The sequence below is a fragment of the Branchiostoma lanceolatum genome, chromosome 3 (genome assembly GCF_035083965.1).
Source record: "Branchiostoma lanceolatum isolate klBraLanc5 chromosome 3, klBraLanc5.hap2, whole genome shotgun sequence".
Lineage (NCBI taxonomy): Eukaryota > Metazoa > Chordata > Leptocardii > Amphioxiformes > Branchiostomatidae > Branchiostoma > Branchiostoma lanceolatum.
In genome coordinates, this window is record NC_089724.1 from 12110344 (window position 1) to 12135838 (window position 25495).

Genomic DNA, 25495 nt, shown 5'->3' on the forward strand with positions numbered 1-25495 from the left:
CACTGTATTTTTGTCTCCGGTCTGTAACAATCACAGCGCATAACTCAGTGCCACCCCGCCTTTTGGTTAGATCACTTTTGTTAAAATTTTCCAACATGGACTATTATCAAAAAGATGATCAGAAATTTCAACCAATTCAAGAATCAATAGTATAGTATTTACATTTTTTAAAACAGTGTTAAAATGTTGGGCTCAGGCATGACCCCTTGGGCAGTTTGAATGGGCAAAAGTGACCATGTTCATCAAAAGGTTATCACAGTACATAGGTGGTACTTCTCAGCCAACTCTTCTTTTCTTAAGTCCCACTGACAAGACATAAAGGAACAGTAGAAACAAGCAGAAGTTTGACAATTTTGCAAATATGCAAATTACATGGTCAGGGGGTGCACAAACATCTTATGATTTTTAACACAGATCTTTGATAGGCTACCCTAATATCATGCATGTGTTACCTTTGATCCAACTCATCCCTGACATACTAGGTCGGTCTCATTAGTTTGGTAGATGTAAATTCTTGCATCCAATGCAATCTTCTTTGGCATGTCAGCAGCACAATGGTGCAGATCTTTGATTTAAACCGCTTCTGTTTGACAAATTTTCTTAAGTGTATATATAGGTATAACACTTAAAGGAAAGCAAACCCATTGAAATTTTGCATCTACAATGAAATATATCCAGTGGCAATTGTGTTGATGCTTTCCTATACTAATCAAGTTTGCAACATTAACCTGTGGACTAAACAGGCACCATGCATGTTCCCCAAGTATCAGAAAGGATCATGTACTAGTAGGAGATCTAAATCAACGTTTTTAGTAATTAAGGCCACAGCAAGTAAATTTTATGGATGACATCCTCCGCAGACTCCAAAATTAATGAGATAGGGCGGAAAAAAAACAAGGCGGGCAAAAAAAACAAGATTCCTATATTTTCAAATTTTGAGATCACAAATCTTGTTAAACAAGAATTGAGGCCACGAAATATGATATCGTGACAAACAGGTCTTTTATTGCTGTATTCAACCAATGAGGTTTCATATAAGATATAAAACCTCCTTGATTCAACAGTAAACATGTCCTTGTAGATGTGTATCCACTCAATAGACTAACTACAACAAATGCAAAAAAGAGCTTGTTGTACCATCATCTGACGCAACTACACTGGGTATTCATATGTGAAGAAACACCTTGTGCATACACCTCAATTAACTAGACCCCCCCCCCATTATTTGTATAATGTCCTTGCTAGAACAAATGCAGAAAACAGCTTGTTATTATACCATCATGGGCAGGAACCACACTGGGTATTCATATGCAATGAAACACCTTAGACTGTCAACGTTTACGACATATTTGCCCATTTTTGGCATGTTGACCACCGTCGGAGGGCAATGAAATTTCTTGTTTTTTATTTCGAAATCAGGCGAAAATTAATGAGCGCGCTGATGTCATCCATAAAAATTACTTGCTGTGGCCTAATCTACATACAACATGTATATAACACTTCAATGAAGTTCAAAGATAACTACTCATACACACATGTAGTTATTGGCTACACCTGTCTATCTTTCTTCAAAGAAAACCGCAACGGTCTTCACAAAAAGATAAATCGCTGCGTGATGTCGCACAGACACAGGAAGGATGTTGTCCTGTTTATTGTTTGTTGTTGCAGCAGGAATACTGCTTACCTCAAAACATCTCCAAGGGATGTCCCTGAGATTTCTGCAATAGTCCTGCATCATTATCCTCCCCAAGGTCTATAGCAAGGCTACGGTAGGAATATGAAATGATAAAACAACAAGTTTTGTAGAGACTGAAGTTGAGTGTGTTGGACATACCTGAATGTCAAGGAAATTTTCATCTTGAAACATGGCAGCCTACTCTACTGGCTTAGAGTCCTGGCTCTATTAACGCTATGCAGCAACAATGTTTTCAAAATATTGCATGGCATAGAGCAACCATGTGGAATTGATGGTATTGTAAATGACGTGTCTGTTATTTTATGGTATCAGCAAGGGTAACATCAGTGGGGAAGGATAGTTGTGAGTACCAACAATGTGGTTTGATTTTGCTACATGTTTTGTTGAGTCCCAAACATGCAGCTATCTGCAGAAGCATGTTTGTACCCAACACTGCCACCAGGCTGTAAGTAACGGCTCAGGAAATGTTTACTGTGGGATGCTGACTTGTTTTCCACATGCAGCTCTGTTTGTCACTACAACAACAGGTAACTGTAACTCACCTGGACATATCATACCAGCTCTTCAACAAGCACAGATGAACTCCAGGTGTCTAAAAAAGGGAGTAAAAAGATTCAGTAGTAGTAATGGCAGAACGGGAATCACAATTCAGTCTTGCACAAATACATTTGAATTATTATCCAGTATGTCCAATCGTTTATTCAATTTAAAGGGAGCATGTTGTTGCTGGAATTGAACTTGAGGGAAATGACATGTACAGTACCTGTATCAAGGGTTATGTTTGCCTGGCGTGTGGTGATTGAATGATATTGATTTTGATCACCAGTGACTACACCTTCAAGAGAACTTCTGAAGCTGTTTCCATGTTCAGCAGGAGGTTTGGTGCAGAAGAAGATTCCAAAACAGGTCTTGGGACTGTTTTGACCCAAACGATCACAGTAATGGCAGTAAATAACAATCATGGACACCAGAAACAAGACAACATTGCACAGGGAGAACTGTTGGCCCCAAACATTTCCACTACAAGATTTATTGTGTAGAAAAACAACATAAAAACATCAGAGACAAATCTAACCTTGGACTGTTTTTACACAAATCTACATCCTGAACTGTTCATGACCAGGTGTATTTCATTGCTTTAGTGTACATTTACTTATTGTTACCATATCCCAGGAAAATGTATTGTGTACTTTTAAGATAGAGTAGATAGACCACAGATAGTCAGGGAATGTGTTAACAGCCTGCTGTAAGTTTTGTCGCCTGATATAATGTTGGGGTAAACAAGGGGGTAGCTGCCAAGAGAAGATAAGAAGATGTACAAAGCAAGTCTTCTTGTTTTGCAGCAAACTTCAGGTTAACTACTCCGAGTATCAAAGGATGGGTACATTTACAGTGTTCAGAGGAAGCAGGGGTGGAGATAAATAACCCGTACTGATTACAGGTACAGGAGGTTCCATGAAATATTCATAGGACACCACCAAAAACATCAACACCGGATGCGCCTGACGTCACCTGCCAGGCTGAAATGTTCAAAACACCGTACTTTACCCTGTGCCATGGCCAGTAGCGGTGCTAAACATCTGGCACACTGAGTCAGGGTTGCTCCATCGCTAGTGCTGCATTAAGCAATAGAAATCTCCAGCAATATGGTATCAACTGCTGTTTATAACAGCTATATATACATATACAGGTGTATATCTTTCAACTTCACATGTCAGGAGCCAATTATGATACCCGAAATAGACAATCAATTACTCTTTATGACAATTACCCTTTATGGAATGGGATGTTCCAAAAAGAGAAGAATGGTCCCAGAAAAAAAATGGACCAAGCAAAAATTTGGGATAGATGAGGGGTCCATGAACTTGGACATTAAAAGTACAGGCGAGAGCCTTTATTTTCTAAAGTCTCCTCCTCAAATTCCTTTCGCTGAGATAGCCTTATCTCTTTTTAAACATTTCTTAATCACTTTTCATAAAAAAATAGTAAGCAATGTAAATACTGAAAATAACCAATCAATCTTGTTCACAAATGAAAAAAATGAATAATGAGTTTACGGATAATCACGGATGGATGAATGTTATTGATCCATCAACTGAATGCAGGAGGCTGCTTGTATGGTTGGTACATATACATGTAGGTTTACTGTTTGTATAGGTGTCAATCTTCATTAAACATCAAGTCATCACTTTTACCTTTGACAGTTTCAACAAATGGTAACAACAGAAACCATGAGACTATCTAAGAAAAGCACAGAACTGAGAATATACCTGTTGAATAGAATATATCCTTCGTATCCTCACCGAGGGTGGTCTGGGGTCATTTTCATCAAATTATGGACTTCTAAGTCAGGCCCTGGATCACAGTAAACCATGAAAGGAACTTTGTTTACACTAGAAACAATACAGAGTTTGTTATAACAAAGAGACTTGATATAATTATGGTATACACCCTCCAGCTAACTGTCCATGTTATTAAATCCAGTTCAATTACTACAGACACTAAAAGAACAGGCAATCTTTTTCAACACTAGGCCAATGTTTTCTGTGTCAAAATCCTCTTTGGAAAAAACTTTACTGAAACATAACATAACATAACATAACATACTATACAATGAGATTAAATAAGGTGAAAACCAACAAGCATAAATCTATAAAAAAGAATGCAGTAAGTAAGAACTGTGCTACCATAAAGCCATGCACAAAGGTAGGTTTGGGGGCTAAATGACATGGTCTAAATTAACAACTGCAATACAACAAGATTCAATGGTATTAAAAAAAACATTTAGATTTTAAAGAGCAGCTTTGTAACTTGAATGAACATTGGCCTACTTTTGTAACAACCTTCACAAAGAAGCCTTCCCTCCCCTATGTGGAGGGTCTCCATAACCCGTTATTATAAGAATAAATCACCTGTGACGCAATGCCGCATCTCTGGGATGAACTGGGCAGGAGCTGCGGCGGTTACTCTGCACAACAGGTCCGGTAATTGTTCCTTCATCTGCCGAGATATTCCGCACACGGCAAGTCAACCACAACCTGTAATTAGGGGAATAAATTACCTGTGTCATTGATGTATCCACAAAGAACAACTTTCCTACTGACACACCTGGCTATTATACTGCCTCTCCCAGGTTATATGCCAGGTCATGACACTTCTATGATTTAGTATAAAGGACATTTAGGATATCTCTGGAGTAGAATAATATTCTTTAAATCTCTCATTTTTCTTTCCCTGGGTTTATTAATAATCTTTCTTTTTCCGAATATAACTGAAAGAATTCAGCAATTCCTTCACATGGTAGCTGATTGTGGACAACTATTTGTTGAGAAAGTTATAGGATCAAAATCAGTGTCCTGCATTTTGGTGTCTTCAGACGGGTGGAGGCTGGAGAGAGACCATTCCCTACTATTTCTAGAACATTTTTACCCATCGCTTGAACATGACCTTCATATTACTGTTGATCACCCTAAACCTCCAGATTGGTTACTGTAAATTCATTTACTTTCTTGCTGGTTTTACTTTGGGGCAGGAGAGAAAATGAGGTTTTAGCAGCGTTTACAATTCATGGTTGAAACATTTCTAGAGTACAGTTTACTGTAGTAATACATGTACTAGTACATTGGAGATGTATTTTGCGATTTCATGATTTTACAGTGGAAAGAAAAGAAAGCTTGCCTGATATACCATACATTACGTATTATGGCAATGGTGACTGATCAGATGACTGCAGTTATATTTCTAATTTTACTGCAATAAGTGTGCAACAGTTTGAAACAATTCCTCCTAGATTCATTTGTATAAACAATTCCATACGACCTTAAGTAGAAGGATTTCTTTTTTTTTTCAAAAAAATATGAAAGATGCTAGTTGTGGTTCCATCTAAAACCATTTACAAAGTTGTCAGCATCCTTGAATCCAGTGTCAAATCATCTGGATACAGAAGTTTGAAACACTCAAAAACTGAAAAAGCCTTGCTCTGAGCAATGTCAATGACCTGATCTTTACTCTGTCCACAGCGTTTGAGCTAAAGATAGCACAATAAGACTTGCGGGGACACAAAATTTCCTCACGTTACCAGTAAACAGGAGAAATTCATGTGCCCAACCCTTGCCCTCTCCATGTAACAAAACGCTGCATCAAAGCGTACAAAGAATTGACAATAAGCAGGATACAGGCGAGGCAGAGGCTGCAGTACGTATCGTGTGTTTTCTTACCGAACCCACGGACAAAAGACAGGTGTATCGTTGCTTGTTCGGATGAGCGACTCTTTTGTGCGAGAACAATGGCTTGGACATGAGACTGTCTGTTAAGTGGTGATACGTCTTTGTCAGAGGCCGATCTGGGGAAGTCACAGAGCAAGAGCAGCATTGGTCCATTAACCTTGGTAAGACTGTAGATAACTATCTGCCCTACATACCACGAAAGTTCTGCAGTAAAACATGCTGAAAAGTTGTTTTTTTATGTATGTAATTTTCATACTTTCAGGAAATCACTTGATAAAATAGCGACTGCTATGCCATAAGTTATTACTGGGCTCATTTGAAGCTGGTTCCAATATTTGAATACCTATATGTCCAACAGATGTGTAAAGTATACTTGTACCTAATATATGCACAAATGGGGGATAAAGGGAACATCAAATAAAACTTTGGCACTAGTTTAAGAGTTTCCAAATTAAGTCACCTTTGTTGCCTCAGACTAATATAACCTTATGAATGCTTCTAAGAACTTCAAGAAAAACTAAGTGAGAGCCTGGGGAACTCCCAGTCTCGCGCCTTATGAAATCAAGCCTAATTTCACTTAAGATTACCAGAATTGTCTTTTTCTGGGGTAAGAAAAAAAATATGCACAAAACAGGCATGAATAAGCCAACTTCTAATCTAAATGTATAAAATATGACTTGTCATGAACACTTTTGAATATGAAGTATACAAAATAATCAACCAATCAATTCTATTCTACTTTCCTCACTTTCTCAAATATGAAATGCATGTACCAGAAGTATTACTATTAGCATGTTTACAAAACAATGCCCCAAGTACAATGCCAGGTACTTTCTTTGATTTTCTTACTTTCTTATATTCTTATTTTTAAGTCAGAGAACAATGTTACTTCAACATGTAGTCTCAATACTTAGTCTACCAACATTTCTTCCAAACATAAAAGGTCCATATATAGTAGGGAGGTTGTTTTATATCAACAGCAGCTGTCATCAGATCACATTAGCTAGAACTTATTTCTACTCTGCCATTTTCTTCACGAATCTGAGCTTAAGAAAATAAATGCTGTATGTCCTTGTAGTTCCATTTAGCTCATGTAGACATATCCTCGATTACCTCTCTTCAAACAAACTCTACTTGAGAACCTTCATTCCTGAAAGACAGGTGAGATGATAATGCAGTTTTAACAGAAGTGCTACAGGAACAGATGTGTTCAAATTGTGACACTTTTTCCACATTAGTGAGCAAAATACACAACTATTAAAGGGCCATTCAGAACACGACTCCCAGTTGGTCTCCTCCAGACACAGTTTCAATTAACGTGAAGGGCTTGGGTTAACTGTATACACATAGAACACCAAAGAATGTAGTTTTTGCACCGACACTTCCACCTCTGTGCTGACAGATGGGAGCCATGGCTGACAGGTGTGTTCAACAGGATTCTGCACAGCTTTCCTCCGGCACATGTTTACTGCAAGAACAAAATATCATGAGCGAATTAGCCGTTTGCTTTCAACGTACATATCAAATTCCCATGGGAAGATGAAGTTACACAACCACACTGATTGTTTAAAAGCTGTCCATTGGTACGTTTTGTTTCTCTGCCATTTCCAAAGGCAAGAAGCCTTTGTGCTATAGCCTGGGTACCATCCGCCGTAGTAACCACTGGCTCAATATTTTTCCTTGCTAACTGCTCAGAGCTTGCTAACCACGGATAGCAAGTGAAAAGATTGAGCTTACCTTTGTGCTGACTAAAGGTTTTATATGAATATACACTGTACCTATATGTACAATGTCACAAGCTAAATGTAGATATTTCTGTAGAGGTAAATATGGACATCACAATTAATACTTGACCAAATGCTTCAAAAGACAGCAAATAACATTACTCCATACAATAAAAACAAAGAACTTTAGTACTTTCATCAAATAGTTATAGGAGTTAAAGGGTGCAGTAGGAAAGGGGCTAACTTGTAAGCACTGGCCAGTCCATGCATCCTTCACGAATTTACTTCAACCAGCAACTAATGACAGGTAGTGACAATCATTGAATTCACCATGCTCTGGCCGTTTACTACAGGAGAATGGCCCCCTCCTTGCTGGGAGACTGAAGACGGGCCCAACACCACCACACAACTTTAATTGCCATAAACTCAGAGGTTGTACTGGGGGTGTTTGTGTCTGTAAGTGACACCAAGGTGGTATGTTGATCGCACCAAACAGTTTGGGAGGGAAAACAACAGTAAATTTCCCTTTACTTCAGAACCATGTTGGGCACAAGTATATGGAGACAGCCTAAAATCAAGGCCACTTACTCCCTATCAAAGTCAGTCACCCAGTAAATGGAATAAAACTACAAAATAAGCTTAGTGTGATTTGTATTTCAACTCAAAGTACAAAACTCATGGAAAGGTACTGAATATAATTCTTTGGCTAGATAAACATGACTGTTTATAGCAAACAGAGTGTGAACTGTACAAAATGCAATTTGATTGTACAGGTGCGTGCTTGGCAAGAAAAATGACCTGACAGGCTCAGACACTCAGACATCGATCGATGCCGCAGCCCAGAGGCATCCTGCATGAAGGGGTTGTGTCACAAGTACAACATTTCACGCTAACAAATCATCTCCAACACCAGTAATCTTACACTTTTATTCCTCTTAAGTTAAAGCTTTCTCAATCATCAGTTTTTGGCTGTCATAACTGATCAGTCAGACAGGAAACTGATGAGTTAAAGAGGCTGTTGTCATGCCATCTGGACATGAACTTGCCTGGGTGGCACCATGGAAGGCCTTTAAGGGAGAAGCTATGGCGGAATGCTGGCTTGATGAGAACACCGACAGATAAGATCACGTCAGGAGGGAAGAGGGTATCGTGTTACGAGGCGGTGCTACACAGGTATCACGCGATGGGGTGACGCCATGATCAGGTGCTCTATTGTGTGGGCTAAAATAAGAAGTCACGTGTACAGGACACGTCAGTTCATCGGAAGGTAACAGTGCCAGATAAATGGTCCCAGTCGAGGAGAGCACTGAGGGCTGTCTCAGACAGGCTCCTCTCTCAGTCTGGGACGGATCATACCCATTTCTTTGTCCACATCCCAAGTTTTAATGACTTCTCAGGAATGGTCAGTTTTCTCAGATGGTACCAAGAGAATGTCAGACATTACTCTACCACCTCGGACCATGGAGGGCCGATCACTGGCCAATCCGACCACCATGTACCTACATCAATTCTGAACTTTACCCTAGCAATTATTATTTTAATGGTGTTGGTTTTTGTTGACTGGTTCAATGTTTGGTCCGTTGGTTCCTAATTCCGTGCCAAGGGGATTGTAGGGAAAACAATAGGTCAAGTTATAATGGTACTAGTACATGTACAGCGAACCAGTTTCATCCAGACTAAGAACAAGAATCTACAGTCTATGCCTCAAGAACAAAATGAAATCCTTTACACACATACACTTGATACTAATGATAGTCTTCACGACTTGCTACTCTTGCAGTGGACTTTCCATTTTATCCTGAGCCTCCTTGAACAATTGCACTATATTGTTAAAGCGATTGTACCAGACGATTTGAGTTGAATGAGAACTGCATGTATGCAGACCTTCAAACAACAATGAACAATTTAGTTACCTAATCTTACTTTATCAACTTGCTTATCAAATCCATGCTGACTCAACAGAATCTAATTTACTGGTCAGAAAGTTTTGTGGCCATCTGGACAAAAATCTCGTGTATTCCCACAGCATATCTCCATTTTACCTCTTAGTATTCTAGGTGATGATGTTATGTCAACATGCGATACCCATTTGAGCACTAATCCGCCTTTTATTATTCATTTATTGGAAAATAATATCGCCCCGAAACTCACCTCAACAAAATTGTTTGAAAACGCCGCCATGTTGGTTCAGTTTGACCCTTGACCTTCAGGTCATGTTGAGGTCAGGAAGATGGCTGCCCCCATCCAAAGATGTGCCTGCCGGATCATACTAAGATCTCGGTTAAGTCGAGTACAAAGTGACGCCAGGTGAGTTTGATGTGATTGTGTGATATGTAAGAATATTGTCAAGCTTTCAGATTAGAGTATACTTCGTCTGAACTTAGCCTGCTCACGTGATGATGTATTAATCGACGTATTGGGGGAGGGGGGCGAAAGATGCCTTTGACTACATGCCTGTAACCAGTATAGGCTGTAAGTTTGTGATTAAACATACAGACCGGCGTTTAAAGAATAGAATCGACTAGGTTATACCATGTGTGCTGAAATAGTTATCATTTCGTTGCTTTCAGGACCCTCAGTACGTCAGGAATAGCCGGAAATAAGCCTGAAACTGCACCAACAGAAGAAAAGGGTATGATGATTTCAATATATTATTATGATTTTTAAAGATCACAGTACACAGTTAAGATGTAGAACGTCAAAGTTTAGAAACACTACTATGCCGTTCTTAGTACAACTATTGAACGATAACTGATCCTGGTGATCATTTTGTACTTGTATAGAGTACACGAGAGATTGTATACATTGTACAATTTGTAGCAAATATTATAATTTGTCTATATCAGTTCATACAGCTTAGAACAAAGTCTGTTGTGCACTGTATTAACAACAAAATATTTTAATTCCGATTGTTATTTAGATACTTTTTGTCAGTCATGCCCCAATTCAAACCCATCTGTGGCTGCCATGCTATGGTTTTAAATGTAATTTTCTTGTTATTTTCAGATATTTCCAGTCATTCACATTCTAAACATTTTAAGTTTGCTGGGGACTTTGCCCACTGTACTAGTTCTTTTGAACTGTTATGAATTCAATATGTTGAACAGTAGATGTATGTTTGACTAAAGGAGTACTAAAGCATTAATAATTATATACATATTTGATAACTGATCATGATGTTGTTACAACTGTACAGGATAAACCTCCTTACCTTGGTGTTTACCAGTTTACTTGATGTTTATCTTTGTATGACATCCTATTGAATATCTATTTTATTTGTCTATTTTATCATCAGGGTCTGAAGATGTTCCACTTGTCATCCCCAGGAAGAAGAAATGGTAATATGTGTTGACAGTTTAGTACTTTACACAAGTAAATGTCACTCCAATTCTTACATGTCTACATGCTATCAGAACGTGATAGCATTTAAAGAAGTGTCATGTCCAAAGTTTTTATCTGACAAACAAATCTGGAAAGCAGGAAAACTTAGCTCAATTGTCTTTTTTCTTCTTATCACTGCTATAAAACGCCATTGAGTATCTTCAACTTCAACTTCAACTTAATATACCCCCAGATAACCCCGCGAGGGGCAAAGTAGGGGGGGGAGGAGGTCCCAGGCTAAGGCGGGCAGGCCTCCAGCCTGGCGCGGAAGGACTCAACGGTGGGAGCCGTAACAACCGCGCCAGGCAGGGCGTTCCACTCGGGTATGGTGCGAGGGAAAAAAGAATATTTAAATGAGTCTGTTCGGGCGTAAAGTGGTTGGAATTTGAGCGTGTGGCTTCCCCGGGTGCGCCCCTGAGCTGGACAGTCATGTGCCATCAGTATCAAATGGCTTGATGAATTAGACTAGTCAGGGAATGATAAGAACATGTGCTTATTTATAAGAAGCCATACTGTATGCCATCTTTGTAGAGTTAGGTGAACTATATGTCACTATAGTTTCAACTGGTTGTGAAGTTAGGGAATTTTAACAGGAACAAGGAGAATATTCTACCATGTACATGCACAGCTGAAGCATTTGAAATACAGAGAATAAGTCTTTGTTGAGAGAAATTATCAACAACAACAACAGTTATCGGGAATATTTGACATAAAGTTTATTTCTTCCATTGTAGGGACAAGCTTGCAGTCTTAAGGGCACTTTCAACCACAGTCAAAAGGGTTAGTTTTCCTATCAAGTATCATGTTGAATATTGTTGAATATTTAACAATCAAGACAGAATTAGTATAATATTCTGTAATTCTAATATAATTGTTAGTTGTTATGCACATTTAACTTGATTATCCTATCTTTCTGTAATACCTCTTCCTCAGGTATGACAGATGTGTTCTTTGTCCCTTTTTCAGGATCCCACTTCTGTGGACTACAATTTTTTTGATGATCCCTACTTGATTCCAAGGACAACCATGCAGTATGTAAGTACTTCGGCTGATTGTAAAACAGTTGTATGCAATAGATTGTGTATGGTATTATGTAATTGTGATTTTATTTGGGCACCCTTTTCACTTTAGCCACCATCTCCTGGTATTAAATTGATAGTTTTTCCCAAGTCACTCCCCCTACACCATCCTCATCATGGTCAGATGGCTACTGGAATTTTAGGTGGTTCTCCTGAAATTGATCTATACCAGAAAACCAATGCTTATACATTTGCATAACAAGTTTGTTTTGTTTATTTCAGAAATGGTTTTCTCTTGCAAAGGAGTCTGGACAGAAGGCAGCTGAGTTCTTCATCAACAAAAATCCACAGTTCTTTCAGCAGGATTTTGCTGAACCATCCATAGAGGTACATGTTGACAGTTACTTTTTTTTAAATATCTTTAACATCTGGCAAGCCTTTAACATTATGTGTTGTTTCTACGCTGTGCTTCTTACCTGTACATGGTAACAGCGCCATCTAGCAACTAATTTGTGAACTGCATATTTTCTATGACAGGCTTTCTTGCCAAAAACTACTTCCTTCCTCATTGAGGAGCCATGTGAAGAAGCTCTACAGGAGAGGATGAGCAGGAAAGCACTCAAGGCTGCCACGGAGATGTATTTCCAGATTTTGGATGGTGGTGAGAAGTCAATGATTCCTTCACTTCTGTGAAAAAAAATATTGTATGTCTATCCAGTAAGCCACCTTGATTTTTATTTACTTCTTTGGAGGTTGTAAACTAATGGCCATTTTATGCCAGCTTTTGTAAGCATATCATAGTCTGAACCCCTTCCTCAGTTATTATTATTACTCTATTTTTTCTCCTCCTTGCTCACAAATTGACCTTTTAAATTACTCTCCAAATTCTAGATCTTATTGGAAAAAAATCAAGAAGCAACTGATCAAACTGGTGTGACCTAACAAGACCAAGTCAGTTTACACTTGCAACGTTGCTATTAAAAGGCTTTATCTACACAAAACTGCACTATTTTGTTTATGCTGTTGAGAACAGAATATCAAGTAGGATTACTCAGAAGCCCTGCTTAAGGACCAGAAGGTTGAACATTTGGTTTCTGACCTTTTGTGTCTTGCCCAACTTGTGCACTATTGGATTACAGTCCATAGAGGCTATGCCACAGGATAAGACACTGTACTCCATGATGAACCCATCATTATTTAGCCCAGAGTTTGCTTAAAAGTATCCCTTCCCGGTGCCCAGGTGGGACCGTGTCCCAGGACACGACAGACGACCTGCTGGACCTGCTGTGTTTCCATGGCAGCAGAGATCCAGGACAGGAGACCAACTCACTCAGTCCTGAGGAGCAGGAGGTTAGTACACTTCCACAGTTTTTTTCAGAACCATGCATGGCATGGGTACGCCAAAATTGTTACTCAAGTCAAGCAACTGGATAGAATTATGAAACAGTCAGATATTTCAGGCAGCTTTTCATCAGTGACTAAGGAAAGGACTGGGAAACAAGGTTTTATACTAAACATTTGAATAGATGTGTTGATGAGGTTAAGTCAATTTAAGATGTCTTTGACATACTTTTCAATAGATTAGAAGACTAAGACTGCATTGCATGGGTGTTAAATGCAAAATGTTACATTTCTAAACATAGATAAGCCACTTTCAAGACCTCTGGAAAAAAGACCCCGTGATGCTGTCAAAGATCTGACAAATACAACACAACAACACATTAGGGATGTGAAGCAGATATTATTCATTTTTGCCATCATTAGAAATGCAGATGACTGTGAAATGTATATTATGTACATTGTAGAGAGGATGGCTTTTTGCTTACAATATCCCCACAATCAAAAGTTTGAAAACACAAAATATAATTATGGTCTTAAGGCATATTAAAAAATTTTTCTTTGCAATATCTTAAATCTCTTTCAACCACCTTATTTGCCCTTACTGCTAGGAGGAGCCCCCCAGACGTAAGGGTAACGCGAAGGGGAGGATGAGGAGGGCGAATGAGCCTGTTGTACGTCAATGGAGGTGAGACAACTGCACAGATTGAAGAAGCTCTGATATGTTTTCCACTTTGATTCAATTTCATTGAGAAATCAACTGGTAGTACAGTACAGTACAATACATAAACACCTGAATCTTGTTGATTTTTACAAACATTGTTATTACAAAAATACTTTACACATAAGGAATAAGAAAATTAACATGTCCTTAACAATAGGCTTGCTTGGTGTTAAGGTGGATTCTGTAATTTATAGAGTCTTAAATCAAAAAGCAATTACCTAGCCCAAGATTTAAACCTCTGAGACTTGTATCTCTGCCTGTTTGTGACAAATGGATATGTGCTTGGGTTTCTCATCATTGTAGAGAGGGAGACGATGCAGACAGACTGTTCAACTCTCTAGCTGAACCAAGTGCTCGCAACTATTGCAGCCTCATCAAGGGTCTGGTCAAGGTTCGTTTTGACTCACTTCTGCTGCCTTATGATTTAAGATTTACAACATGATTTTGTTATGACCTTTTTTAATTCTTAGAGAATACAAGAACTCTCTATCCAAGATAATTTGTGAACAAATACAGAAGGACTGCTTTTAAGTTTTGTGACACAGAGAAACTTGCAGTGCCAGCTCAGATTTCTGTCATATGTTAATAAGAGTAATTTGTTTCACCAAATTAATAACTCTGCAATAAAACTATTCATTGTAATGTGTTATTATTTTGTGCAATCAAGTTTGGGACTTTTTACTTTACCGAATACTATACATCATTATTTATTTCAAACTGTAGTGAAAACAAGTGCAGTTAGCATTACCACTAGGCTCATATTGTTTCATCAACAACCTGTGACAACTGGTAAACTACAATGTTACTGAAGGCCTACTGATGGTGATAGATGTACTCATCATGTTGCATCCATGTTCCCTTCAGTACGAGGCAGCAGACCAAGCCTTTAGAACATACAATGACATGCAGCAGAAAGGATTACGAGGTACGTGCCAACCCAACAGCCAGCCGAAGAAATGAAGTCTTCTGAAAGAAGTTGTAAAATCATTGTCTGAGAAAGTGACATTTTACATTATTCAGAATCAGAGATTGCCTCACAGGAAATGAATAAAGAAAAAAAAAACAATCAGTACCATTGACAACTATGTTGACAGTATGGTAATGTCCTGGTACAAAATAATGGTTGATATGGTTGACAGAGGCATTGATAATGCAGGGTTGTTCTGCCATTAGTAAAGAAGTCAGCACCAAGGACAGGGCTATGACAACAGGTTTAGTACATTATGAGAGAGAACTACTGACAGTGAAGGGGTATTGTGGTACTCTTCACACTGAGTATAGTATCACTGACAATGTGTGGATGCCATGGAGCAAGAAAAGTGTAATTTCTTAGGTCAGAACCTCTGATCATGAAAAGATTTCCATTAGAAGGCAAATTCAGCACCAAGGACAGAACAGCTTACATGTGTGAATGAAAATATTGCTGGTATGTCCTGGTGTGCAAGTGATCCAAATGATCCCTTCCTTATTCAGTGTTACAGAACCGCTTTCTTCTGCCAGTTCTGTGCAGTTTATAAGCTGTATAGTTAAGTTTCAGACAGGGTGAAGTTGTGAGAGACTTAAAAAGTTTGGTCTGAATGTTTTTCCACTCTTGTTGTAGCTGATGTGTCCACCTACAATGCCCTGATCTACTCAGTCAACATTGTCAGAGAACGGTATGAGGAAAGATGGGACCTTATACAGGTATCTCACATTCTGTTTGATGTATCATCTGTAGAACATATCCAGGCACGTAGGCCAACAATTACTGAACATATCCTCCATCAACTGCTCTTTTCTTTGTCTTCACTGTGCAATTGTTCTATTTTCACACGCACACACACGTTCTACCTGACTACAGTTACTCAAGAAACTGTATAATTTTTAAACGGTCAGACGTATCAGACAGCATCCGCTGTCTCTCGTCAGTGACTGAATCAGAATTTGGAGATCACCATCTAAATCCAAATGCTGGTTCAGTGGCTGATGAAAGACACCAGTTGCTGTCTGAAATGTCTGACCATTAACAAAATTATACAGTTGCTTGAGTAACAGTTATCTTACTACCTGGATGTCTAACCTTCATCGACGTTCTGCCTGACTGTTTCAGCAACTGCTGAACCAGATGAGGCTGGAGAAGATCAGGCCCAACCTGCAGACCTTCAACTCCACGCTGAGGTCTCTCCGCTACTGCGGCATGACTGGCAGGAAGTCGTGTTTGGATGTTCTCAGGGAGATGGTTCACCTGGGGATTGGTATGAAAATTTTCTTCGATCCGTAAAAAATCTTGGAGCAAGGAGCTGATAAAAGGTCATCCCCTTAGCATCAGACTGAATTTTTACTGACATTTGTTGTATTGTGTTTATATCATTCCCACCACCCTTTGATTATGGTATGCGATAACAAGGTTGAAAACAAGAGAAAATTGCCTTTCACCCTGAACCTTCTTATTGACATCTGGTAAATTTGTCACAGCAACCAGTCATGCAGGTATAAGTCCATAAATGCAATGAAAGTAGCCTCATGAATCATAAAAGCTGTTTTATGTTCTTTCCTGATAGATGTTCAAAGTGGGAGAGGTAAATTGTGTATACATGGTAACATTAAGTGATGAAATTTGAAGTATCTTGGTAGGTTGTGATATTATTTGTACGGATATTTTTTTTGTTTTTTTGTTGTTGTTACAAGCAACACTGATGTACACTGTATAACTATAAGGTGTCCAACTAACAGTTTGTCTTTGATGTTTACAGAACCATCAATGGCCAGTTATAGTCACATATTGTCCATCTTCAATCCATCCAGTAAGTATTCACTTATCAACTGTTCTGAAACCACATAACCAAGCATTAGTTCAAGTAGATACGTGTGTATTGAGAAATGGTGTTCATAATGGTGATGATGATGATGGTGACATGGCAAAATTGAGCCAAATGCTTACTTAAAGGATAGTTTGTGTTGTTGTTTTGATGTACATGTACCTAGTGGAAGTGTGTATTCACATTTCACATACTATATCTGTTAAATACATCAGTGAAAGATAAGTTGGAAGTTAAGGCAACCAGGTGGTTAAAAGAGTAGAAAGACCAATTGTGACTTTGATGTTCTTTCTAGACTAACAAAAGAAGCAAAATGCTTTAGAATAAAAAACTAATGCATTATGTATCAAGCTCTGAAAGAATTTCCTGATATCCAGTCACAGTATGTCAAAGTTTCATTGTCATAATGTGTGTGAAAAATCCACTTTTCTTTTTAGATTCACCTCCAAGTCAGATCCTGTACCAGATTATGGATGAGATGGAAGGAAAGGAGTTTACAATACAGGACCAAGATGACGGTAGGCACATCGTAACATTTCCCACTCATATAAGTCTCAGTTACTGACTTAGAGATAGGGGTGCAGATGGAGAGAGAAAAAGATGGGGGGAAGGAGGGAAGAAAAGAGAAAGGGAAACATTTACATGCCAATTTGCCAGTTTCCACAAGAATGAATGAAAAAATACACTCTGGCAAGGAAGAAGCCCTTTATGTTGCCTGATTAGCCTAGCCCTTTAACAGGGTTATGAGACTTCTGTAAAGACAAAGACATGTCAAAGGCTACACCAAGTACACTTACTCACACAATGACAGCTAGATAGAGACCTTTTACATCACAAGTATGTCCAGGCACATTTGCTTATTCATCAATCAAAGCTCTTCCTGTCCATGTTTATTATGATTATGAATCAGCCTTGCATTGTGGAAATGCTTCGATCAAGCATCGTCTACTATGATGACATGTAAGCAGGGATACATTTTATTTCATGGTCAAAGAAGAAGAAACACATGGCCAGGATCTGTCCATTTCTGATTGTCTTATTTTCTTTCCCAGGTCGTTTCTTTGTGGATGCCATGCACGCGGTGAGTCAAGAAACATTTTGTGTTTCAAAAGAGTTTTTGTTGATGTTAAATCAAAACAATTGACTGTGTTTGGAAGTAATCTCTCACATCCCTCACACCCTAAACATCAGTTAACTACTATTTTAAGTAAAGATGTCAGATAGATACTTACGTTGATGAAGGTTAGACATCCAAGTAGTAAGATACGCCAAAAATAGTAACTCAAGCAACTGGATAAAATTTTTAAACAGTCAGACGTTTCAGACAACATCCACTGTCTTCGTCAGTCACAGACAGTTGCTTGAGTAACTATTTTTGGCGTAGATAGATACTTAATTCCAGAGAAAATCTTGCCCATGGCCTATTATGTTGTGTACTTTGTGAATAATTCTCAAATTTCCAATTCCTTAGTGCCTCCGCTTGAATGATGTTGAGCTTGCCTATCGGCTCCACAAGTTACAGGAGACAGGGGAGAATTGGAAGCTTCTGGGAGATTCATATGCACAGTCTGTCTACTAGTGAGTATGGATCACGAAGAGTGAAGAATCTGCATTTGTTTTTGCTACCCAGCAAGCTTGTGTTCTCAATCTGACGTTTCTCATAAGGTGACGGTGGCTTTGAGTCAGGTGACAGTTGGCTTTAAAGCGCAGGCAACTTTTCTGCACCTTAGGCTATGTTGATTTGATTATATGGATGACATCCGCATGTGCATCAATTTTCGTTCATTTCAACAACAACAAAATTTTCTACCATACTGTAAATTATGGAAAGCAACAGAATGAGCCAATATATGTGGTAAATGGCAAAAAGATATTTCGGAAAACAGATACTAAATAATGTAGTAGAATGCCAAAGTCAAAGAAGATGTGAATAAACAAAAATGAAGAATCCATTATTTGATATACAGTACCATTCTCTGTGTGTTTAGTCATTTGTTCAACCTTTCTTTTCATGTAGATTTCATAATAAAGGCAACTTTTTTTTTTTGCAAAACTTTTTTGTTTTTGCAAAACTTTTTTTTTCATTTGCACGCTCACATCAGTTTTGGGGTTCCCAGCGAATGTCATCCATATAATCAAATCAACATGGCCTTACCTAGATAGCAGTATCATTTTGTCATACCCGTAGTTTTTAGTTATATATACCAATAGTTGGATAATGTATTGTACATTGTATTATCACTCACAGCAACATAAGCTTGGCCAAAAGAGGACATTGAGATGAAGGTGTAAATACATGTACAGATAATTGCGAACAGAATTTGGCCACACTAATATTAATGTGATATTGAACATATTGTGACCAGGCTTTTTTGTTCCAGTGGAAAGTTTCTGAATCTGATTTGTCAGATGGAGGGAGGAGAAGAGATGTGGAAGTGGTACAAGAACCTGGTACCTTCGGTGGGTTCCTCATGTTACCATAATTATAGTTTCTGTCTCCTTGTTTGTAGCTATGTTACATTGAACTTTACCAAATTGATTGTCCTTTTACCGACATCTGTTGCTTTCTTGGCAAGGTTTGCTCTTTGCTAAGTGCAGACTACAGCACAGGCTAATTTTGAAGTCCATTACAAGTGACATTACATTTGCTACCTACGTATGTAAGTAAGTTATAGACTATATAAAAGCTCTGACAATGAATAAATTTAATGAAGCCTTAGGACCTTTATAAGGGTTGGAAGAAAAAGTATGAGTATGAGCAATGGTTTTAGTTGAGTTGAATTGAATTGAGAGCAAGAACACATAATTCAGCAAAACTCTTAATAAAAGTATGTAACAGAGGTGAACTAAATTATGCATGACATGTTATAAGTTCACTCGTGTTGGTACATAACATTGCATAACATAAAATCATACTTGCACTATGTGGACTTTCCTCCTAATCTGCAGTGTTAACTGTTGCAGGTGTATTATCCAAATGTTCCTGCAATCCTGAACATCCTGCGGTCCCTAGAGGTCAACAACATGCATCACAAGGTCACAGACCTATGGGAGGGTAAGGATGACTATTTGCAATGTCATATACTTGTATTATGTGTGAGTGAGCTGAGAGGTTTGGTGAGTGAGTGGGTGAGTGAGTGAGTGAGTGAGTGAGTGAGTGAGTGAGTGAGTGAGTGAGTGAGTAAAAACCTTGAATAATTCATAATGGTTTCTAGCGTATAGTGTGAATGTGACAGATTTTGTCAGGTAAATTGTGCATTGTAACCTAAAAGCTACATGTACAATATAGGACATGTATTAACTCCACTCTCCCTCCCTCATTACTCAGATATTCGGTCCCTGCAACACTTTAACAAGCAGGAGCTGGTGGAGGGTATTCTTGAGTTCATGGCCAGGGAGAAGCAGACTCCTGAGGTAGGTGAACACTACCTGCAGCAGAACAAATGTGACATGATGGTAGCAACTTCAGAAATATTGGCTTGGTGTTCAAAATCTTCAAAAGAATGTTGCCACACTACACCTATCCTTCATAGTGGATGAGAAACACATTCTAATGTATTAACTACTGATGTGTAGTGACAGAAGTACATTTGCATTTACAGTTACTTTGAACAGAAAGACCCTAAGATTAACTTCTTGATATAGGGTTTGCCTGCCTAAGAGCATTTTGGGGCACAAGTGTGCAGCTATTGATGTTGTGAACATCTTGGTCTAAGTATTTAAGTTTACTAGGCCTTGCGACTGATATCATGTACTAATTATAATGATATTTAAGAGGGCAGTCAGGAAGAATTTAGGTCTTCCCCTTTGCCTTTTGACAACCATTTTGATGTGTATTTGATAGTTCTCCCTCCACCCTAGTTCTGAAAACGTTTGTAAACTTTTGAAATGAAACTGTCATGAATTAATTTTTGTTTTCCATGTTCAACTTGTGTAACAGATGCAACTGCTGTTCATGCCAGTTGTACAAAACATCAAGGACAACATTGAGTTCTACTACAAGGCACCGGCCCCAGCTCGCAGAGCAACTTTAAGGTACATGTATGTTCCAGCGAAAGGTTGAAGTCGTGTCTGGCTTTGGTAATCTCCAAAGAGATGTAGGTTCTGGCAGTTTTTTTTAATGGTAAATGTATGAAAGCCTCAAATAAATACATAAACCACTGAGGTAGATACAACATCTGTTTGAAGATTGCCAAGGCCAGACATGACCTTTACCTTACCTTTTTTTCTCTATAGCTGCTTCATGTTTCAAAAACATGAAGCAGCTATAGAGAACACAAATAGGTAATCACAGAGGACTATAGAGATTTAAGAACCATCAGTAGACCTTGGAAGGTTTTCTGAATTGATTCCAGGAATACCTATTGCACTAGTCATAGAGTTCCAAGAAGGAGATGTTTTTGAGACTATGAAAATGGAAATACATTTTTGTACTGCCTTGTACTCTGGTAAATTGCTACAATAACATGCGGTTACGGCTGGTGATGTTTGCAGCAATAGCTGGAGTTGTGAAACTTGACCTCTATCAATAGTTGTGAACATTCTGTTGAGGAATTTTTATTGTGATTCAATGATGATGAAATTCTTTCAATCATCTTTTTTTCAGCTGGAGTTCAGCATCTTTGAGCAACCTTCTGATCCTGTTCCTCAGAGCTGGAGAACTCAAGAAGGCCAGGTGCATGTTGGGATATTACCTCTTTTGAGCCAAGGCCTTGGGATAAAGATTATGTGTTTATAAGCATTTGTTGTTAATTAGTTGGTAAAATGGATGACTCAAAAAGATAATACCTTTTTATGATTTCAGTTGTAGCTCTTGCCTTAAAGAACAAATGTTTAAGGAAATCCTTATCCAGAAGTTTTCCCATAATACATGTAGCACAACACTTCTTCTATAGATTATGTTCTAAATGTTAGTTACAAATTATGAATATTCAGGTTATGGACCCAACGTTGTTTCTGAATAATCAGAGAATACAGAAGATCTTAGTGTACTAATCATTCTTCTCAATTTTGTCTTACCCAAATAGTGAGATGCTTCCATTGTTCAAGGAGCATACCAAAACTCCAAGGTCAGTGTTTTAATTATTTATTCTCGTAGGCATGAATGGTCTTCCAAGAATTTCCAGGAGGAATTTTGCAGATTCTGTAGTGCTTGATGAGACTCTTATAGACGTTTTTGAGCGCATCCTTAAGAAGTAGATGAATATTGTTCTTATCATTACTGCTTGCAAAATCTATGTAGATAATGATTACTTTATGTTTGACACCACATTGTAAACACCGCATGAACTACCTATAATATTTGTACACATGTAAATACCTACGTTTGGGACCTTATGTTAAACCAAGGAGGTAAAACCTCCTTGGTTAAACACCATACAAACTAACTATCTACGTATATGTGTAGATACTTAACGTTAGGGACTGCATCTGTTAGCAGTAACACCTTGCTGTAGTTTGTAACAGAACCAGTCAGAATTGTCCTGAGGAAGGCTTGAATAAAACACTTGGTTGTGTACAAAGAACTTTGTTATCCAAGCAAGACCCTTATAGAGTCTACATGTCACAACTACATGTCAACCCACAAATGACACTGTAGATCCCTTCCTTCCCTCCCTGCAGGGCAGAGGCTATGGAGGAGTATCTGGCTGTCTGTGTTGAAGCCAAGGACAAAGACAAAGCCAAGGTACAGAAATGACTGTCCTATGTATTCTTGTTTTATTTGTTGACCGACAACCATGATTACAACACACCTTGTGTGACTCAGAACTGCCAACTCTAAAAGTTCTTAAACTTTTAATGAAAGTCCCGACTTTACATGTACATCTGTGTTCCTAACTTTGGTTAAAGGGACAAGCTGGTGGTTTTGAAGACAAACTTTCAGCATTGCAGCTTTTACTTCTTGTATCTTTATCATCTTAACCTTGGACCCCCAAACCATGAAAAAGAGACATTTGTGACATGTATGGTTCTTTGACTGCTATGTCTTTGCAATCTCAGGCTGGTTTGAGCGTTGCTGTTCACTGTGGACTTCCCAAGATTGTGGAATATGCTGAGAACCTGAAATCTGCCATGACTGAAATGGGACAGTAAGTCCGATGTAGCATTTATGAAGTTCAAGCATTAAGATTCTAATGGATTCAGAAGTTGTAATTTTAAATGGCTAAAAAGTAAGACTGTTGGATAGTTTTCTAACTTAGGGTTATCTGAAAAATGATTTATTTGGAGAATTTGTCAGGTTCATTCATCCTTGTCAGTTGGACTGTGGTTACACATTGGCTAGTATGGGAAGAATTATGCTTCTGAGTGCTACAAGGGTGCAACAGCCATTAAAGTTTTACCCTGGATCTCTTACGTACCTGTTAGAGATTTCAGCCTTCCTTTCCTTGTTTTAGTAACGGTTGTGTACCAGGAATTGTATTAAGAGAAAGAACAAAGGAATACTGTTCTATTGAATATCTATCAAGTGATATGTTTTCATGTTGCTTTACAGGAGTGAAATAGATGTCATCCTTAAGGAAGAACTCATTGTGGGAGCAGAAGAAATGAAGACTACCCAATGAGTCTGTACCAGCAGAAAACTTTCATCGATGTGTAGAACAAGAAACAGACTTGCACTAAAAAAAGTAGTGCTCAAGAAACTTATGAGTTACTTGTAAAGTTGTCCAATGTTGTATTATAAAGTTCCTGACTTTACTTTCCTTGTGTGGTGTTTCCTGTGCCTTTTAGAAAGTGAAGTCAGAGTTCCGCTCACTGTAGATGGGTTTATCACTAAAAGTCATCCAAACAGACAGAGAAGTAAGTAAGGTCACCTAGAAACCCATTCGGGCTGAGTGGAAGTCTGCTACACACAGTTTGTAAGGGGAAGGTCAGGGAATGCTGATTTACCATTCAAACGGTGCTGGTGTAAATTGAAATGCTTCTTCCCTGCTGCTGTACTTAGGAATAGGGATGCTGCCCCCACGTGAGGAAATTGGTCTTTGATCCTTTCAAGGCACTTCTGTAATATTCTCCACGGGGAACTCTACATCCCTCCAGACCAAGGAAGGGGCTCATGTCTATTCAAGTCAGCAATCTCTGACGCAAACAGACACATCACTTATTCCGGAAGTGGGAGAATACCAGACAGCTTGCATGATAATGGCTGAGTAGTTGTATAACCATGTCTGTTCCAGTTTGGTTTGGTTTATTGATGAGCTGCTTGGTCAGAGTCAGCCTCTTGTCAATCGGCTGTGTTGAAATTCAGGGAATTCTTGATAGTTTTTGACACAGAAGTTTTCATACAAGACTTTGAAACCTGCAGAAAAGTTTCACTTAATAATATTCATAATTTGAGATCACCATAAAAACTACATATAATGTTAGCAAGGATTCAGGTCTAAAATTTAAGTGCCACTTCCCTTTACAATATCGGGGAGAAATCACAAAGAACAGTATAATTCAACCTGCAACATGCTATATATGTATTTTATCCGATATTTATATTTGTGATGTCGATTGAATAATAGTAAGACCTGTTGTCTCCTTTAACAATGCAGCCAACTGTTGTTCTGTCAGTAAAATCTTAATATCACTTTCGGTAGCAAATCGGAAGCTACATGCTGATTGTCAACAGCAGACTTGTTGGACGTCAGCACTGAGACTGGGGCACTCTTACAGCTTTAGGTAAAATTATTTTTGTATACTGCTAAAGTAAAGTGAAAATAAGGTATGTCCATTTGAAAGGCAATCACGACATTATGATGGATTGGAACAAAGGTGAGGATAGTCAATTCGACACAGACAAATTGAAAATCAGATGGACGTGTGATTTCAAAATAGACAGTGGACATAATGCGAGTAGGTGGGGAATGCCGTACTTTCATTTTCTTTGGACATCATAGGAGCAGTAGGTGTACATCACAACTTCCGCGAATTTCTTCGACTTTTCGCGTCCCTTTTCTGAACGTCTTCTCGCCTCACGAACAAATTTTCCCTCCAACTCGTCTTTGCAGCTTCTTAAACGTTGACCACATTTTAGCCCTTGTTTTCCGCAATAAAGCAGTATTGAACATTCTTTTCAAAGTAATTGTTCCAACATCCATTGTCCTTGTTCCTCTATCTTTATACTTGGCTGAACGTAAACGTATACTGATTGATAAGGTAGTCAGGCACATATCCGTTCTGTACAAATAGATGAAAGGTGAGACATGGTCGTTTAACATTCTTTGTTCATGGCGTTCTTGGAAATGAGATTTGAACTTTGCACTAAATCTAAGAAATCCGATAACGGCCGGTATGTAAAGTTACCTGTTTAGAACACCAAATGTCATAGATGAACATGAGAGTAAATACAACATGCACCTTAAATGTTACAAACGTTGTGCATGCAGGTAACGTAAGTAACACAGCAAAACGTAAAGACAACATTGATGCCAAGCATCCTCACAGTGGCCTGATGAACTGTACGTGTCTTGGAAAGCCGCCAGATGGTTCCAGAGGTCGACGTGTAGTTAATTCAAGTACCGGTAACGTTTTAACATCAGTACATGCAGAACTTTCGACGGTAAAAAAAAATCCAGAAGTTGTTCGTTGAAACTTTATGAAATC

General features: G+C 38.5%; 1 protein-coding gene and 1 long non-coding RNA gene across 10 annotated transcripts in view; one reads left to right on the plus strand and one right to left on the minus strand.

Annotated features, from left to right (window-relative positions):
• Positions 1-9856, minus strand: part of LOC136430318 (uncharacterized) — a 22192-nt gene extending 12336 nt beyond the window's left edge. For 2 of the 9 annotated variants that reach the window (XR_010754884.1, XR_010754877.1), the window contains exons 1-7: positions 9798-9856; positions 7036-7390; positions 5914-6038; positions 4609-4734; positions 3967-4051; positions 2239-2288; positions 1685-1764 (exon numbers count right to left, since the gene is read on the minus strand). This is a non-coding gene — a long non-coding RNA (uncharacterized lncRNA). Of the gene's footprint in view, positions 1-1684; positions 1765-2238; positions 3313-3966; positions 4052-4608; positions 4735-5913; positions 6039-7035; positions 7391-9797 lie in introns of all 9 variants that reach the window. The other 7 variants (XR_010754885.1, XR_010754883.1, XR_010754881.1 and 4 more) reach the window with 7 other exon arrangements.
• On the plus strand, positions 9826-23602 carry LOC136430309 (small ribosomal subunit protein mS39-like). Its single transcript, XM_066420799.1, has 26 exons — positions 9826-9953; positions 10217-10278; positions 10942-10984; positions 11762-11807; positions 11994-12062; positions 12329-12433; positions 12584-12707; positions 13287-13396; positions 13996-14072; positions 14412-14499; positions 14973-15033; positions 15709-15791; positions 16198-16342; positions 16841-16891; positions 17344-17424; positions 17959-17987; positions 18378-18484; positions 19288-19366; positions 19871-19961; positions 20235-20320; positions 20847-20941; positions 21513-21581; positions 21934-21975; positions 22529-22592; positions 22907-22995; positions 23400-23602. The coding sequence occupies exons 1-26, from the start codon at positions 9877-9879 to the stop codon at positions 23467-23469; spliced, it is 2043 nt and encodes a 680-aa protein (XP_066276896.1). The 5' UTR covers positions 9826-9876; the 3' UTR covers positions 23470-23602.
• Positions 23603-25495: the final 1893 nt, after the last annotated feature.

Coding starts and splice junctions, on each gene's coding strand:
- LOC136430309 (XM_066420799.1), top strand. CDS start 9,877: ATGGCTGCCCCCATCCAAAGATGTGCCTGCCGGATCATACTAAGATCT. Junction 17,988..18,377: donor TTGTGGATGCCATGCACGCG/GTGAGTCAAGAA, acceptor CCAATTCCTTAG/TGCCTCCGCTTGAATGATGT. Junction 19,367..19,870: donor ACAAGAACCTGGTACCTTCG/GTGGGTTCCTCA, acceptor TAACTGTTGCAG/GTGTATTATCCAAATGTTCC.